At 44.9% G+C, this 14,959-nt stretch overlaps 1 protein-coding gene across 2 annotated transcripts in view; it reads left to right on the top strand.

The window, feature by feature from the left end:
• Positions 1-14,959, top strand: part of CUL1 (cullin 1) — a 107,080-nt gene that overhangs the window by 91,405 nt on the left and 716 nt on the right. For both annotated transcript variants that reach the window (XM_060156453.1, XM_060156452.1), the window contains exons 12-21: positions 2,283-2,331; positions 3,058-3,189; positions 4,430-4,547; positions 5,709-5,785; positions 6,280-6,411; positions 8,817-8,909; positions 12,995-13,042; positions 13,122-13,204; positions 13,750-13,855; positions 14,377-14,490. In XM_060156453.1, the coding sequence (XP_060012436.1) occupies positions 2,283-2,331; positions 3,058-3,189; positions 4,430-4,547; positions 5,709-5,785; positions 6,280-6,411; positions 8,817-8,909; positions 12,995-13,042; positions 13,122-13,204; positions 13,750-13,855; positions 14,377-14,490 (952 nt within the window). The remainder of the gene's footprint in view (positions 1-2,282; positions 2,332-3,057; positions 3,190-4,429; positions 4,548-5,708; positions 5,786-6,279; positions 6,412-8,816; positions 8,910-12,994; positions 13,043-13,121; positions 13,205-13,749; positions 13,856-14,376; positions 14,491-14,959) is intronic.

Raw genomic sequence — 14,959 nt, 5'->3', positions numbered from 1 at the left:
TCTCAGCCTCTAGATGAGGAGTTAAAATTTATATTACATTTTACGTATGTATATTAAATTGTAATTTTTGTACCTTTTGAGAAAATACTGTAAACCTAATACACCTTGTCTTCCTAAAAGGCATTTCACGTTACGTGTACTGTGCCCAGTTCATGTTTTTCTTACATCACTAATGTCTGTAATGGCAGGCGGTGTGCGCGTGGCCCTTCAGCTAAATAGACTCCACTGCGCAGGTCCAGCTGGTGGTGACGAGGGTGGAGGTTACGGCACAAAGTCACCATTTCTCTTCACTCCCTACTTGCTCTTTTCTACTGGCCTTGATTAATTTTTTTCCAGTTGAAAATCTGCAGTAGCTCCCACTGGCTGCTTTTTAAAACAGAAGACTCTCCACATGCTATAGTGTTTGCATCAGTCTGTGTACTTTTAACATTTATTTTCATTTAACGAGTTTGTTTTATTGCTGTTTCATAGTCTTTATATTTTAACCATCTTATTTCTCAACTGGTATTTTTCCTAATCAATGTATGTGTATTAAGCACGAGAGGCAACGTAATCTAATATGGTTTTCTTCTCTGTGTTGTGTTTTTGGAAGTTCTCACTTAATTTTTTGTGTGTTTGTTTTGGTTTTCATCAGCATCTCTTTCACTGAGGAGTAGCTTTTTTCAGTTTAGAAATGCTCAAGGCTTATTTTCCTATTCCAAATATCACACCAACAGATTTTGCAGTAGTTTTCCGTGCCCCCCAATCATATTGGTTTGATATTAGTAAATTGTATTTTAAGCAGCTCTCAAAGGCTCGTATAATCCCATTACAAAAAAGACTGAGAACACCTACACTACCAAGCAAAAGACGACAAACAAGTCTCACTAAGAAGAGAGTTGTGGGAATCTTAAGTAAAATGTTAGCAAACTAAATTTATCAGCAAACTATAGGATAACTGTCCAGAACATAGCATAGCTTTCTAGGAATGAATGCAGGGATGGCTCAACAGTAGCAAATCTAACGTAGTTGACTTTATTAACTGAGAGCTGTATGAACAACTATGTGGTCTTCTTGATTGACACGAGAAAACATTTGATAAGGTCAGTAGCTATCTCTCTTTTAACTTTGCCGGAAAGTGATTTGCCCAAGGCCCAGTGCAAATTGAGTATTTGATTTTTTCCCCCTACTTATCACAATGCTTGTCTAATGTATAATTTAGCGATTCTGGTCAGATCCACTGATGTGTTCATTTCAGGAGTGAAAATGGACTTTAAATTGGGGTGCCTCTCCTGACCTGATTTCATTTTTTAGGCTCTATAAAATGAAAGTTTTCAGTATTTTAAATATGCAGGTACTCTCATAGAGCTCCAGTTTGTTTGGCAGAATACATAGCTTCTTTTTTAGCCATTGTCTTTTTAGAAATTGTCTCATCAAGTCTCTTGATAGATTTTTCTTCAGTTAAGGCTGCTGAAGCAGACAGAATGGCGGAGAGTTCCAAAAGCGCTGCTTTAATGAGCGCGTGTCAGTGACTAGACTCCAGTGGGCACTAAACTAACCTCTTTCAGGAGAGATACAGCCGTGACCTCTCAGTGAGAAAAAGAGAGAGAAGAATGGACCTTTGGAGCCAAGTGTTCTTAAATAGGAGCCTGTCTGGTGGTTGGATCATTTTCTATGAATTTATAGGGGTCTTGTTTATAAAGCACTCTTGGGATAAAAGCTTTAAATTTGTATTTACCCTGAAATCACCTTTCAATTAATAGTTGCTCATAGAATAGAGTGAATGAATCCGTTGTTAAAGGACAAGCATCTATTTTGTAGACATAATGACAAACGGAAGGCAACACTTGAGAAGTGGTTTAAAAACCCCTTTCATTGTCTTTAATTATTAGGCCATTAAAAGGCGTTTGTTTGTTTTTTTTCAAAGTTAACTTAAAGCATATTGTAGAATGCAATTAGAAAAGTGAAGCTCATTTACTTACATTTAAATGGATTATCTTAAAGGAAAACTTGGTTCAGAATGCTTTGGGAAACTTAACAAGTATCTTCTGTTCAGTTTCATTGTGGATATTTTAAATGGTTATATGTGAGAATAGATGATGAAATTGAGACACAGTATAAGATTGCCAAGTTGCCACAGGTAAGGAAATCTAACTTTCCCTCTTCCACCTGTTAATCTGAAAAGAACTGAGCATTTGAATGTTCAGAACCACAGTCTGATATGGTAGTTTGGCTAAGTGGTGCTCGTTTAGTAAATGTTTGCTGATTTGTTTTAAAACACTGTGCCTTTTAAAATTTTTCAGTTCCAAGAACCCAGAAGAAGCAGAACTAGAAGACACGCTCAACCAAGTGGTAAGGTGCTGGATAGTTATGTCGCTATGTTGTAACCTTTTCTCTGACAGGTGGCTTTAAAGTTATCTATATGAGCTATCTGGAATGTGGAAAGTAGTAGAATCATTTATTTTATTTTGAATCTATGATTTTACTCCCTATGTTGAGTCATTAATTTTAGCATTTGTACTTTCCTCATTAGTACTAAGTGTAGACCAACTTAATGTGATTTAAGGGGTTGATGAAAATATTTACTTTAAAGATTACAGGACAGTAATTTTTTTAACTTTTTTTTTTAATTTATTAAAAATTTACTTTTGGCTGTGTTGGGTCTTTGTTGCTGCATGCGCGCTTTCTCTTGTTGCGGTGATTGGGGGCTACTCTTCCTTGTGGTGCATGGGCTTCTCACCGTGGTGACTTCTCTTGTGTGGAGCACGGGCTCTAGGCGTGCGGGCTCAGTAGTTGTGGCTCGCCGGCTCTAGAGCGCAAGCTCAGTAGTTGTGGCGCACGGGCTTAGTTGCTCCGTGGCATGTGGGATCTTCCTGGACCAGAGCCCGAACCCGTGTCTCCTACATTGGCAGGCGGGTTCTTAACCACTGCGCCACCAAGGAAGCAGGGCAGTATTTTTTGTCGTCATAAATGTTGGCATACAGGGCCGGACAAGACAAAGCACACGTGTTGGTTTCTGGCCTGTGTTTGGTGACAGATTGTAAGTGCGTTAAGTGTGCTCTCGTGGTGGCTTTCTAGATGGTGGTCTTCAAGTACATAGAGGACAAAGACGTGTTTCAGAAGTTCTATGCGAAGATGCTGGCCAAGAGGCTCGTGCATCAGAACAGTGCCAGTGATGACGCCGAAGCAAGCATGATCTCGAAGTTAAAGGTAAGTGTAACCTTTCCCTGAACGATTCCAGTTTTAAGGCATCAAAGTTCTTAGTCTCTCCAGGTTATCAGCTGGGCAAAGCCATCAATCAGTGATAACACGGAGTCCACACAGTGTGCGCTCTGCTACTCCGCTACCGAGAACCCGCCACGGTTGTGATGAGCCCAGGTCTCCCCTCATCAGGCCTCACGTGCTCTCCCGACCTCCCTACCTGCCCAGCACACACACCCGGGGGCCCTTCTGTTCCAGCCGAGCCCTGCTCGACGCCCAGCGCCTGCTCCTGCACCTGTGGCCTCAGCTCTGCCCCCGCCACCAAGAACTGCTCCACGTGGCGTGGCCCGTACTCTTGTGCTGTTGGCCTTGAGCGGGCGGGGTGTTTTGTTGTTTTCTGGGCTTGGTTAACAGTTAGTAACCCCACGTCTGCAGGAGGACGGAAAGAGTCAGTGTTAGTTTGCTGTTGAGTCTTTCTTTCTTTATTCCGCCGCCTCTGCACTTAGCCTGCTCGCTGGCCTGTCAGATGCTGCTACATGTTCTGCAGCATGTTTCACTTTGACCCGAAATCATAGTTCCACGGGTATCTTGTTCAGCTCGGGCTGCCGTACCAAAATACCATAGACTGAGTGGCTTGAACAAGAGAGATTTATTCTCAGAGTTCTGGAGGCTGCCAGGAAGTCCAAGATCTAGGTCCCAGCCAGTTCAGTTTCTGGTGAGGGCTCTCTTCCCAGCTTGCCTGGGGCTGCCCGGCCACGTCCTCACACGACAGGGAGCGGGGTCGGGGGCAACCTCTCCATCTCTTCTCACAACCACACTAATCCCAATGTGGCGGAGGCCCGCCCTCATGACCTTTTCTAAACTTAATTATCTCCTGTGACCTGACTTCCAAATGCCATCAGCACAGGACTGGGGTAGGGGCACCGTTCACTCTGTGGTAGTGGATGAGAGACATAGCGAACTATGTCATCTTGGTGTTCCCCCACGGGGTCACAGATCCTTGCTCTTTGGGCCTGCGTGATAGTTACTGTGTGTATAAAGTCGTAACCGTTCCATTTATAACTGTATAGTTTTTGATAGTGTATGAATTTTAATCAGTGCATGTTTACACCCTGAGATACAGTTAAATGTTAACTAGCTTTAGTAGTACGGTTAAGCGTCTGTCATGTGCTGTGATCCCCATTGGATTCCCTGTATACATTTATATTTCTATAGAAATTAATAAGGCAGTTATCTGGGTTCATTTCAGCAAGCTTGTGGTTTCGAGTATACCTCCAAACTTCAGCGGATGTTTCAAGACATTGGTGTAAGCAAAGACCTGAACGAGCAGTTCAAAAAGCACCTGACGAACTCGGAGCCTCTGGACTGTGAGTATGCCCGGCTTTCCGAGCTTCCTTTACAGGCAGGGTTCTCGGAGGAGGTGGCGCTCTTTGTAGCTAGTGAGAGAGATGGTGGATGCCTTATCAGAAATTCAGGGACAGGTAAACAGGAAGTCCTCCCCACAGGCACTGCCCACCTCCTGACTTGTGTGGTGACAGGAGGTGACAGCCTTGGAAGCCTGTTGGCCTCTCCCGGAGGGCCGAGCCGGGCGGGTGGCTTGCGTCCAGGTCCTGAGCCCCGGCCCCTTCTCCTGGCTGACGTGGCCGCCCCACCCCAGGCGTTTGCCATCTCGGGGCTCCACGCACAGTTTAAGTTTCAATGAATGTTTTTTAACCTTAGTTTAATTCCATTCTAGCAGTTTTTTTAATTATAAGAAACTGAATTGGCTGTGTAGATAACAGAGTCAGACATGGCTTCCGATTGCTGTTGGGGGTCGGGACAGGCGGGTGCCCGGCCTCATTCGTGGAGGGCGGCTGGGCTCCTGCTGTGAGGTCTGCCTGCTGCAGGAGGTGGCAGGTGACGCTGAGATCATCATGCGGTGATTTTATCTTTTTAAATGAAACACGAGGTTTGTACTTTTCCCAGATTGAAAGCACTATTTCATTGTTAAACTGGACAGCCATGCCAGCGGACTTGCTGTCAGCCGTCTGCGATGATGACATCACTGTTACGAACAATGTATAGGTTATATGTGTGTTAGATGTATATAGTCCGTGTGCTATATACGGAGTAATCTGTGCTACACAGAACAGTGAAGTCGGTTTACTTTGGGGTTCTCGTTGTCTAGCGTTTGGGGCTCTCGTGCCATCCATGCCTGGTGACCTCAGGTGCGCCTCAGGGGGACTGAGGGTTATTCATGGCAGAAAACTAAAGCAGGTGCAGCCAGACGGGCCCACGATGTTGTAATTCTGCGTTAGAAGAGGAATGAAAAGCTCGCTCTTCGGAGGAGGGAATTTCTGGCTCTTCTTCCCTTTACTGAATTTAATTGAAATTAAATGTGTTCAATCCTTAGTTTTATATTAAAGCAGGATTTTTCACTCAGTGTGCTTTCTTTTAATAAAAAGCAATCCATGTGTATCTGACACGTGGCGCTTTTCAGTTCACGGGGCTAATTACATGTATTCCTGGATTTTTCCCCATCCCCCCAGTGGACTTCAGCATTCAAGTTCTGAGTTCTGGATCGTGGCCCTTTCAGCAGTCTTGTACGTTTGCCTTGCCGTCGGAGGTAAGGATGACTCTGTCATCTGTTCGTTCCCTTCGTGTTGAGCAAAGGTGAAAAGGGGCAGCCTCCACCATTATACGCGTGCTGTCTGCAGAAGGCCTTCCTGATAGTCGGCCATGCGGCATTAAACCGGGCGGTGCTAAGGCAGCCGCGAGCCCCGGGCAGGGCAGGAGATCCAGAGGTGCGCCACCCCTGTTCCAGCTCAACAGTGTGTTCATTTATATGGTCATTTACTCTCGAAAGTAGAACCTAACAGTTCTGCGATGAACATTGTGATGATACCTACTTGTCTGGAGCTAGAAACTTTTTGATTGTACCTTCAAGTGCTTAAATCAACCTGCTTTTTTGCGAGAGAGTAAACACTTGATATTTGTGTTTTACTGGTCTGTAAGCATTTTGTCCGGTAAACTTGGACCAGTGTTTTTTATTTAGAGATGTTGACTGTAGAACATGGTGAGATACATATTCCACAAATGCTCTTCCCCCTCTGTATCCAGCTGGAACGGAGTTACCAGCGATTCACAGCGTTTTATGCCAGCCGTCACAGTGGCAGAAAATTGACATGGTTATATCAGCTGTCAAAAGGAGAATTAGTAACAAACTGCTTCAAAAACAGATACACTTTGCAGGTAAGATCACCTTTTTATTTTGGATTTTTTTTTTTTTAAGTATAAATGAAGACAAGTTACAGAAGTGTAGTGTTTCACGCAACAAAATCCGGAGTCAAGCTTCTGGCAAAATAATACCGTGGTTACACAGCTTGGATTTTTAAGAGTCAGCGGAGCTGAGTTCTTACTCTCTGTGGCTAAGGGAGAAGTTACTTAATGACACTGAGCCTCACTTTTCTCCTCCACAAAAGGGCGGGCGGGTGTCAGTGCTTCGACTCTGTGTGTGGTGTGAAAAATAAGCGAAATCATGTATTTAATAAGTGTTGGGTACAGCTCCTGCCTGACACACACTAAGTGGTCAGATAGTAGTTTAAAAAGCTGGAGTTTCATGAATTTAATTACGATAATAGCTCTTTCCCTTTGACAGGGCAGTTTCACAATAACAACAACCCTCGGCGCTCACTGCGGTGCTGAGTGCTGTGTGGTGATAACTGTAACTTAGGTTCCATTTTATATCTGGGAAACGGAGGATCAGGCAAATTTAAGTGACTTCCTCTGGCTCCGGGCTGATATGCAGCAGAGACGAAATTGCAGTTAAGGTCTTTTCCCTTAAAGAATCCATCTTGAAGAGGGTTTCACTAGTGTGCTTCTAAAAACAATTATAGATCCTGTTGTTAAGTGTTAAGAAACTTCTGACTGCATTCTGCAGACTCAACCTGCTCATTAATTGAAACTTTTAATAGTTCTACCCTGATAAAAGTGTTTGATATTCTGTTACACCAGGTCCAGAGGTCTTTATCCACTTGAATGTGGATTTCTCTACCGCTGACCCTTGAGCAGTGCGGGGGTTAGGGGCATCCGTCCTCCATGCAGTTGAAAATCTGCACATAACTTAGAGTTGGCACCCTGCATCCACGGTACCCTGTATCCACGGTTCCCTTGCATTTGGATTCAACCAACCTCGGATCTGTAGCGCTGTCCTGTTTACTGCTGAAAAACAAAATCCACGTGTAAGTGGACCCACACCGTTCAAAGCTGTGTCAAGGGTCAATTGTACGATTGGAAATTTTTCTTTATTCCCAAGTATGCATAGAAGAATCTGTGAGTTCATACTTCAGTACCTGAAATCTCAGTGCCCCTTTTTTGATAAGTGGACATTCTGTAAACTTTACTGAGATAATTTACGTAAAAAGACACCCATCTAAGTGTACAGTTGGAGTTATGACAAATGTGGACACCTGTGGGGCTACCACCAAGCTGTGGAACATTTATCAGAGACTCATTTTGCTTTTGGTCACTGCCATCAGAGATGAGAGGCCCCTGCTCATCTCAGGAGAGACCTCAGAGCTGTCAGTCTTGCCCCCCCCCGCCCCACCCCCCCCCCGAGCCCCCAGGCCATTTTCCTGGCTACAGCCTGAAGTCTGTCAGAGGCACTCACCCCGCCCACACTGCCGCTGCTGCCCCCCCTCCCGTTGACCAGGGTTTTGCCTGGACAAGTGGCGGTGCTCATGGCCCTTTAGTTGTTGCCACGGGTTATGGAAGAGGGGAAGGGAGGAGGGGTTCCCATGGGGCGTGTGGCACGGCGCCCAGGGCTCCCCCAGGAGCGGAGCGCCCTCCCTCAGCGGGCGTCGTTCCCTGCACAGCTTGAGAAATTAAAACCAGTGCATGCTGCCTGGCGCACGGTTTGCTAAAAATACCTCAGAGCGGTTGTGGTTTGCTTTAAACCATTTAAACTTTACATAGTGAAGTACTTAGGATAAAAAACAAAAAACACCCAAGTATAATACAGCTCAGCGTGCAGGTTCCTCTGCCAGTGGCGTGCCAGACACAGTTTTCTGTAGTATTTGTGGAAAGTCACATGTAAAGACGGGTGCTCAGTGCTCCTGTCGACACTGGCCGAGTATCTGCGTTTATCTATATAAGATGAGTGGCTGCATAGATGGTGTGTACACTTAACCCTTGAACCTCACGGGTCGACTCTTAGGCGGGTTTTTTCCGTAGTAAATACTCCACAGCCCGGATCCACGGTTGGTTGAATCTGGCTATGAATCCTCGGGTGGGGAGGAAGCACACATACACGGGGCCGATCTTAAGTTACACGTGGCCGCTCAGCGGCTCAGGCTCGGCACCCCTAACCCAGCCCTGCTGCGAGGCATTCAAAGGCCAGCCGTATTTATACAGACAAAGTATTTGGAAGAAAGTTCAAAATCACTTGAATGTTTGAGAAGGTGGAGAATGACGTCTTTCAGGAAAACGTGGCATCGTGGTGGAATTAGACACTGTCTTCCCTTTTGGATCTGCTTTGGTTTCCGCATCTGTTTGGGAATTGGTTTCATGAGTAGGTTCTTCACGCTCAGGCTCTGCACTCTGGGAGTTGTCCGCGCGTTTAGGTTTTGCCTCTCTTTCTTTCATGTGGGGACCCGGAGGCGTCGACGTTCCAGATGGCCATCCTGCTCCAGTACAACACAGAGGACGCGTACGCCGTGCAGCAGCTGACAGACAGCACCCAGATCAAAATGGTATTCCTACCGCCAGCCTCTCTGCTGTGGGAAGCTGCGGGGGGAGGGGATGGGGGTCTTCTTTGATGTGAAATGGGTATCTATCTTATGAACATGAATATGCTCTCATTCCAGGGCTCAAGGCATGATTTTTTTGAAATACTAATTTTTAAATTCAATGTAACATATACCTACACACACACACACACACACACACACACACACACACACAACACGTACACATGATATGCTTTTCTCTCATTCATTTAGCTTGTTCTTAACCCTCTTTCCAGCTAAGCTTTTTCTTACTAAACTTAAATTTTCACTTAATGTTATTCTTCCTATTAATCATTTTTTTATTGTGCTATTTCACATAACATAAAATTCACCATTTTAAAGTATACAGTTCAGTGGTTTTTCACAGGGTTGTATAACCACTGCCACTATCCAATTCCAGAACATTTCCATCACCTTCAGAAGAAGCCCAATACCCACTAGCAATAGCTACCCTTTACCTGTCCTCTCCCCAGCCCCCATGACCACTAATCTACTCTACTCTGCTCTACTTTTCTCTCTCTCTCTCTCTCTCTCTCTCTCTCTCTGGATTTGCCCGCTCTGGACATGTCATATAAGTGGAATAATATGACACGTGGCTTTTTGTGTCTGCCTTCTTTGACTCGGCATAATGTTTTCAGGGCTTATCCATGTGGGAGCACGTATCTGTGTTTCATCCTCTTTTTATGGCCGAAATATGTTCCGGTATATGAATGGACCGCCTTATGTCTATCCATTCATCAGTTGATGGACATTTGGGTTGTTCCCACCTTTCAAGTCTTTGTATGAACATATTCTCAGTTCTCTTGGGTATAAATCTAGACGTGGAATTGCTGAGTCATGATAACTTATATTTATCTCTTGAAGGAACTGCCAGACTGTTCCTCAGTGGCTACACCAGCTTGTATTCTCACCAGTAGTGTATGAGGGTCCACTTTCTCCACATGCTTGCCAACATTAGTTGTTATCCATTTTTTTTTTTAATTATACGCATCCTAGTGGATATGAAGTAGTGCCGCGTTGTGATTATTTGCATTTCCCTAACAACTAATGATGTTTATGCCCGTTTTTAATTGGGTTATTTGTCTTTTTTGTTGAGTTGTAAGAATTCTTCATATATTCTGCATAGTAGACCCTTTTCAGATACATGATTTACAAATATTTTCTCTTGTTCTCTGGGTTTTCATTTTCTTAATCACACACATTGTTTTAATTTTGATGAAGTCCACTTTATTTTTCTTCTATTGATTGTGCTTTTGGTGTCATATCTAAGGAACCATTACCTGATCCAAGGTCAGAGATTATTCTTTCCCTGTCTTTTTATTGAAGTACAGTTGACTTTATATATATATATATACACACACACACACACACACACACACACACACACACATAAATTTATTCATTCTTGGCTGCGTTGGGTCTTCGTTGTTGCGTGCGGGCTTTTCTCTAGTTGCGGCTAGTGGGGGCTACTCCTCATTGTGGTGCACGGGCTTCTCATTGTGGTGGCTTCTCTTGTTGCAGAGCATGGGCTCTAGGCGCGTGGGCTTCAGTAGTTGTGGCTCGTGGGCTCTAGAGCGCAGGCTCAGTAGTTGTGGCACACGGGCTTAGTTGCTCTGTGGCATGTGGGATCTTCCTGGACACACAGAGGATTGAACCCGTGTCCCCTGCATTGGCAGACGGATTCTCAACCACTGTGCCACCAGGGAAGCCCTGACTTTTTATTGAAGTATAATTGAAGTATAAATTAATACATTAGCTTCAGGTGTACAACATAGTGCTTGGATATTTTTGTACATGTTTTTTCCCTAGTGGTTCGTACTAGCAACCTGTCAAAATCAATTGGCCATAGATGTATGGGTTTCTTTCTGGATTCCCAGTTCTCTTCCACTGATCTAAATGTCTGTTCTTATGCCAGTACCACATTGTCTTGGTTACTGTTGTTCTGTAGTAAGTTTTGGGCTTGGGACATCCAACTTCGTTCGTTTTCAAGATTGTGTTGGCTATTCTGGGTCCATATAAGTTTCAGAACCAGCTTGTCCGTTTCTGCAAAAAAGGCAGTTGGAATTGTGAGGGGGATTCTATTAAATCTGTAGATTGCTTTGGAAGGAGAATTGCCATCCTAACAATATGAAGTCTTCTGTGAACATGGATGCCTTTCCATTTATTCAGACTGTCTTTTATTCTTTTTAAACTGTGTCTCATATTGATAGTTTTCATTATGCAAGCCTTTACACTTCTTTGGTTAAATTTATTCCTAAGTATTTTAAGTTTGATGCTATTGTTAATGGAATTGTTTGTTCATTGCTGGTGTGTAGAAATATAATTATGTATTGAACTTGTATCCTGCAACCTTGCTGAACTCATTTATTCTAATATTTTTTGTGTGGATACTTTAGGGCTTTTTTTAATATGTGACCATGTCATCTGCAGATGCAGATAGTTTTACTACTTACTTTTCCTATTTGAATGCCTTTTATTTATTTTTCTTGCCTAATTGCTTTGGATAGAATTCGCAGTACATTGTTGAATAGAAGTGGCAAGAACAGGCATCCTTGTCTTGTTCCTGATCTTGGGGGAAGCCTTACAGTCACTTAAGTTTCTCTTAGATGCTGTTTACTAGACTGAAGAAATTCCCTTCTATTCCTAGTTTTTTGTTTTGTTTAGTTTCGTTTTGGTTTTAGTGTTTTTATTATGAAAGAGTGTTGGATTCTGTTTAAATGCTTTTTCTACTGCATTGAGATAACTGTGCTTTTTGTCTATTAATAATGGTGCATTATGTTGATTTTTTTTTTTTTAATGTTGACTCACCCTTGCATTCTTGGGATAAATACCACTTGCTCATGGTGTATAATGCTCTTTATATGCTGCTGGAATTTATATGTTTGCTGGAATTTTCTTGAGGATTTTTCCATCTTTATTCATAGGAAATTGGTCTGCCATTTTCTTTTGACGACTTTGTCTGGTTTTGGTGTCGGGCTAGTTCTGGCCTCGTAGAATGTGAATTAGGAAAGTCGTTTATTTTTGAGTCCTGCTTCAAGTTAGTCCAGAATACATTCTCAGTTTCTAATAACAAAACTAATCTGCTTCTCTGCACGTAGGAGTGTTCTTCACTCCTCACTCCTCACCAGAAGGAGGAGGCTTCCGTTAGGGTGGAGGCTTAGGTTGCCCCCAGACCCTGGTGTGGGGCTCTGCCCTCGGTCGGGGACCTGCTTTTCGGAGCTGAGCTCCCCACCAGCCCCTGAGCCAGTTTTTAGTGCAGAGCCGGCTCCCCGTGGGGGACTGACCCCTCCCCTGCCCTCCACAGTAGGAGTCAGCTTGGCTCAGGAAGGCAGCCTCTGCATCCGTGCCCTGGGCGTGGCCAGCAGCATCCTCATCCTGCTCTGGACTCTGGGCCAGTCACCACACCAGAGGCCTCTCCAGCTCTCCTTGACCAGGATGGGCTTCCCTTATGTGGGGGGCGGCCCTTTCCGTCCAGGGAGGAGGGGCTGCGCATGTGAGCGGCCTGGTGACTGTCCGATTCCATGGGATCGGGAAGCTGTGGAGCTAAAGGAGAGCTGAGAAATGGTTGACCACCTGCTCTCGGGGGGAGGAAGCGGCCCAGAGGCCACACGACGGGCTTAGAGTTCACCAAAGGTGGGTCAGCGGCAGGGTGACGGGCACCATCCCCATCCTGTTTGTGAGCAGACGGTGTTGTCCACCGTGTCCGGGCCCATGACACTCCCTCTGCTCATTCTTTGCGGTGATCAGTGTTCAAGATGCGCCGTCAGGCGTCTAAGAAGATTTAGTCAAAGGAATCAGTTATGCACGATTTCTAATATTTGTAGTAGAATTGTCAGTTTTAATACTAGGTGATCAAGAGCAGAAAGGGGTTGATTTCACTTTTAGGAGTAGGTTTTGGGGACCCTGTAAGAGGCACCATCCCTCTTTTTCCTCCGGGCATATTCTACTTCAGTGACTATTATTTTTCCATAGAAGAATGGACTGTGGGACTGGGGCTGTGGTTCTTATTACAAAGAAAAATGCATTTTCTCTTTTCTCTTTAATTGCAGGACATTTTGGCACAAGTCCTACAGATTTTATTGAAGTCAAAGTTATTGGTATGTTTGTGTACTTTTTATGTTAAGCTAGAAGAAAGCCTTTTCCTGAGATTACGTAGTAACAGTTGTTTTCTTATAGGTCTTGGAAGACGAAAATGCAAATGTTGATGAGGTGGAATTGAAGCCAGATACCTTAATAAAATTATATCTTGGTTATAAAAAGTAAGGAAAATCTAACAAGTAGATGGTCCTAGGCCGTAGACTTATCCCCTGACCCCCAGTGCACTTACTGGTGTCACCTCAGATGGGGGGCTGTGAGCACGGTGCCAGGCCTGGCAGGCCTTTGACAGGGTCCTCTGATTCCCTCTGACCCATCCTGGGTGGGTCTCCATTTGACTCTTTCAGCTTTGGGGTTTTTCTTCTATTGGCAAATAAATAAGTCTCCTTAAATGGCTCGCCTAGAAAGTTTGGACCTCTGTGTCCCAGTGTCTTGATTTTATTTCACTTGACAGAGTTTGGGAGAGCAGGTTAAGGAACTGAATTTCCTGCAATACAGACGTCCTGCTGCTGGCAGAGCAGGAACCCGCCCTGCGGAGAACTAGGGGCTTTTCAGAGAGATGAGTGGCAGGGAAGCGGGAGATGGTCAGTCACACTCTCCACCCTCCGTCTGGGGAGCAAAGCACCTCTTAAAGATTGAAAACAGAAAGAAGCCTTTACTGCGTGCCTTTTAAAACAATAGTGATTGATTTCCTCGATTTTCTTGACAGTAAGAAATTAAGGGTTAACATCAATGTGCCAATGAAAACAGAACAGAAGCAGGAACAAGAAACCACACACAAAAACATCGAGGAAGATCGCAAGCTTCTGATCCAGGTGACACTGGGTGCCTGTCCCCTCGCGTGGGAGGTGGCCGCCGCAGCTGGGGTGGTGCTTCCTCTGGGCTGTGTGTCCTGTGACTTGGGAGTGGTGGCCAGGATGATGGGTGGTTCTGGATGGAGTAGATGGAATAATCGATGAAATAGATGAGAGCAAATACCTGTGGTGAGTTACTAAGATGGGAGGGAGGGAAAGTTGTTTAGTGCAGGGTCAGGCGGCTTCCGTGGCTTCGAAGACTGAACTTTTTCTCATTTTAAAAGTGTTTTCTACTTGGGTTAAATTGCTAAAATTGCTGCTCATAAGACCAAAACATTTTAATGTTTGTTGTGTTGGCGCTGAAACTTAAGTAGATGGAGTTGGCGCCCTGCCCGCTCTGACCTGCGGTGTGCTTGTTACCTGTTAGGAGATCGTAGTCCTCTGCGTGTTTGGCAGCCTTGTTGCTAGTTCTTCTTAATTACTACGGCTAAGTTCTTATAACTCCGTTAAACACATTTGTTTTTCTTTCCTTGGTCACACAGGCGGCTATTGTGAGAATTATGAAAATGAGGAAGGTTCTGAAGCACCAGCAGTTACTTGGAGAAGTGCTGACCCAGCTGTCCTCAAGGTTCAAGCCTCGGGTCCCAGTAATTAAGGTACAAGAATTAATAGCAGAAGCATTCAGATTACATTTCAGAAGCCGAAAGAGGTAACCACACTAGGCTGATGGCTGTGTCGCGAAGAAGGAACTTGGCTTAGTCACGTATAGTAGGTTTCTGCAAAAGAAAATAGGATGAATTTTTCAACGTTTTATTGAAGCACGTACACAGAGAAGGGCAAAATCCTCAGCATTCAGCTTGCTGACCTTGGCAAAGCGATCAGCTGCCCGAGACGAGAGGGAGCCTCGCGCTCCCTCCCGGCCCGGTAGCCACGCCCTGGTGTCACCACCGCCGCGTGGCACTTTGCCGCCTTGAACTCTGCCCAGAGGGTCTTGAGAGTCCCGCCCTCCCGCGTCTGCCGAGCGAGCCCGCCGGTCTCCATGGATGTGGCTCGTTGCTCCGGGTCCCCTGGGTGGCCCGCGGCCCCTGGGCACACTCGAGGCTCGTTTCTGGTTGCTGTCATTCC

The sequence above is a fragment of the Lagenorhynchus albirostris genome, chromosome 8 (genome assembly GCF_949774975.1).
Source record: "Lagenorhynchus albirostris chromosome 8, mLagAlb1.1, whole genome shotgun sequence".
Lineage (NCBI taxonomy): Eukaryota > Metazoa > Chordata > Mammalia > Artiodactyla > Delphinidae > Lagenorhynchus > Lagenorhynchus albirostris.
Note: the sequence above shows the minus strand (reverse complement) of the source record. Positions and strands in the feature narration are given on the sequence as shown.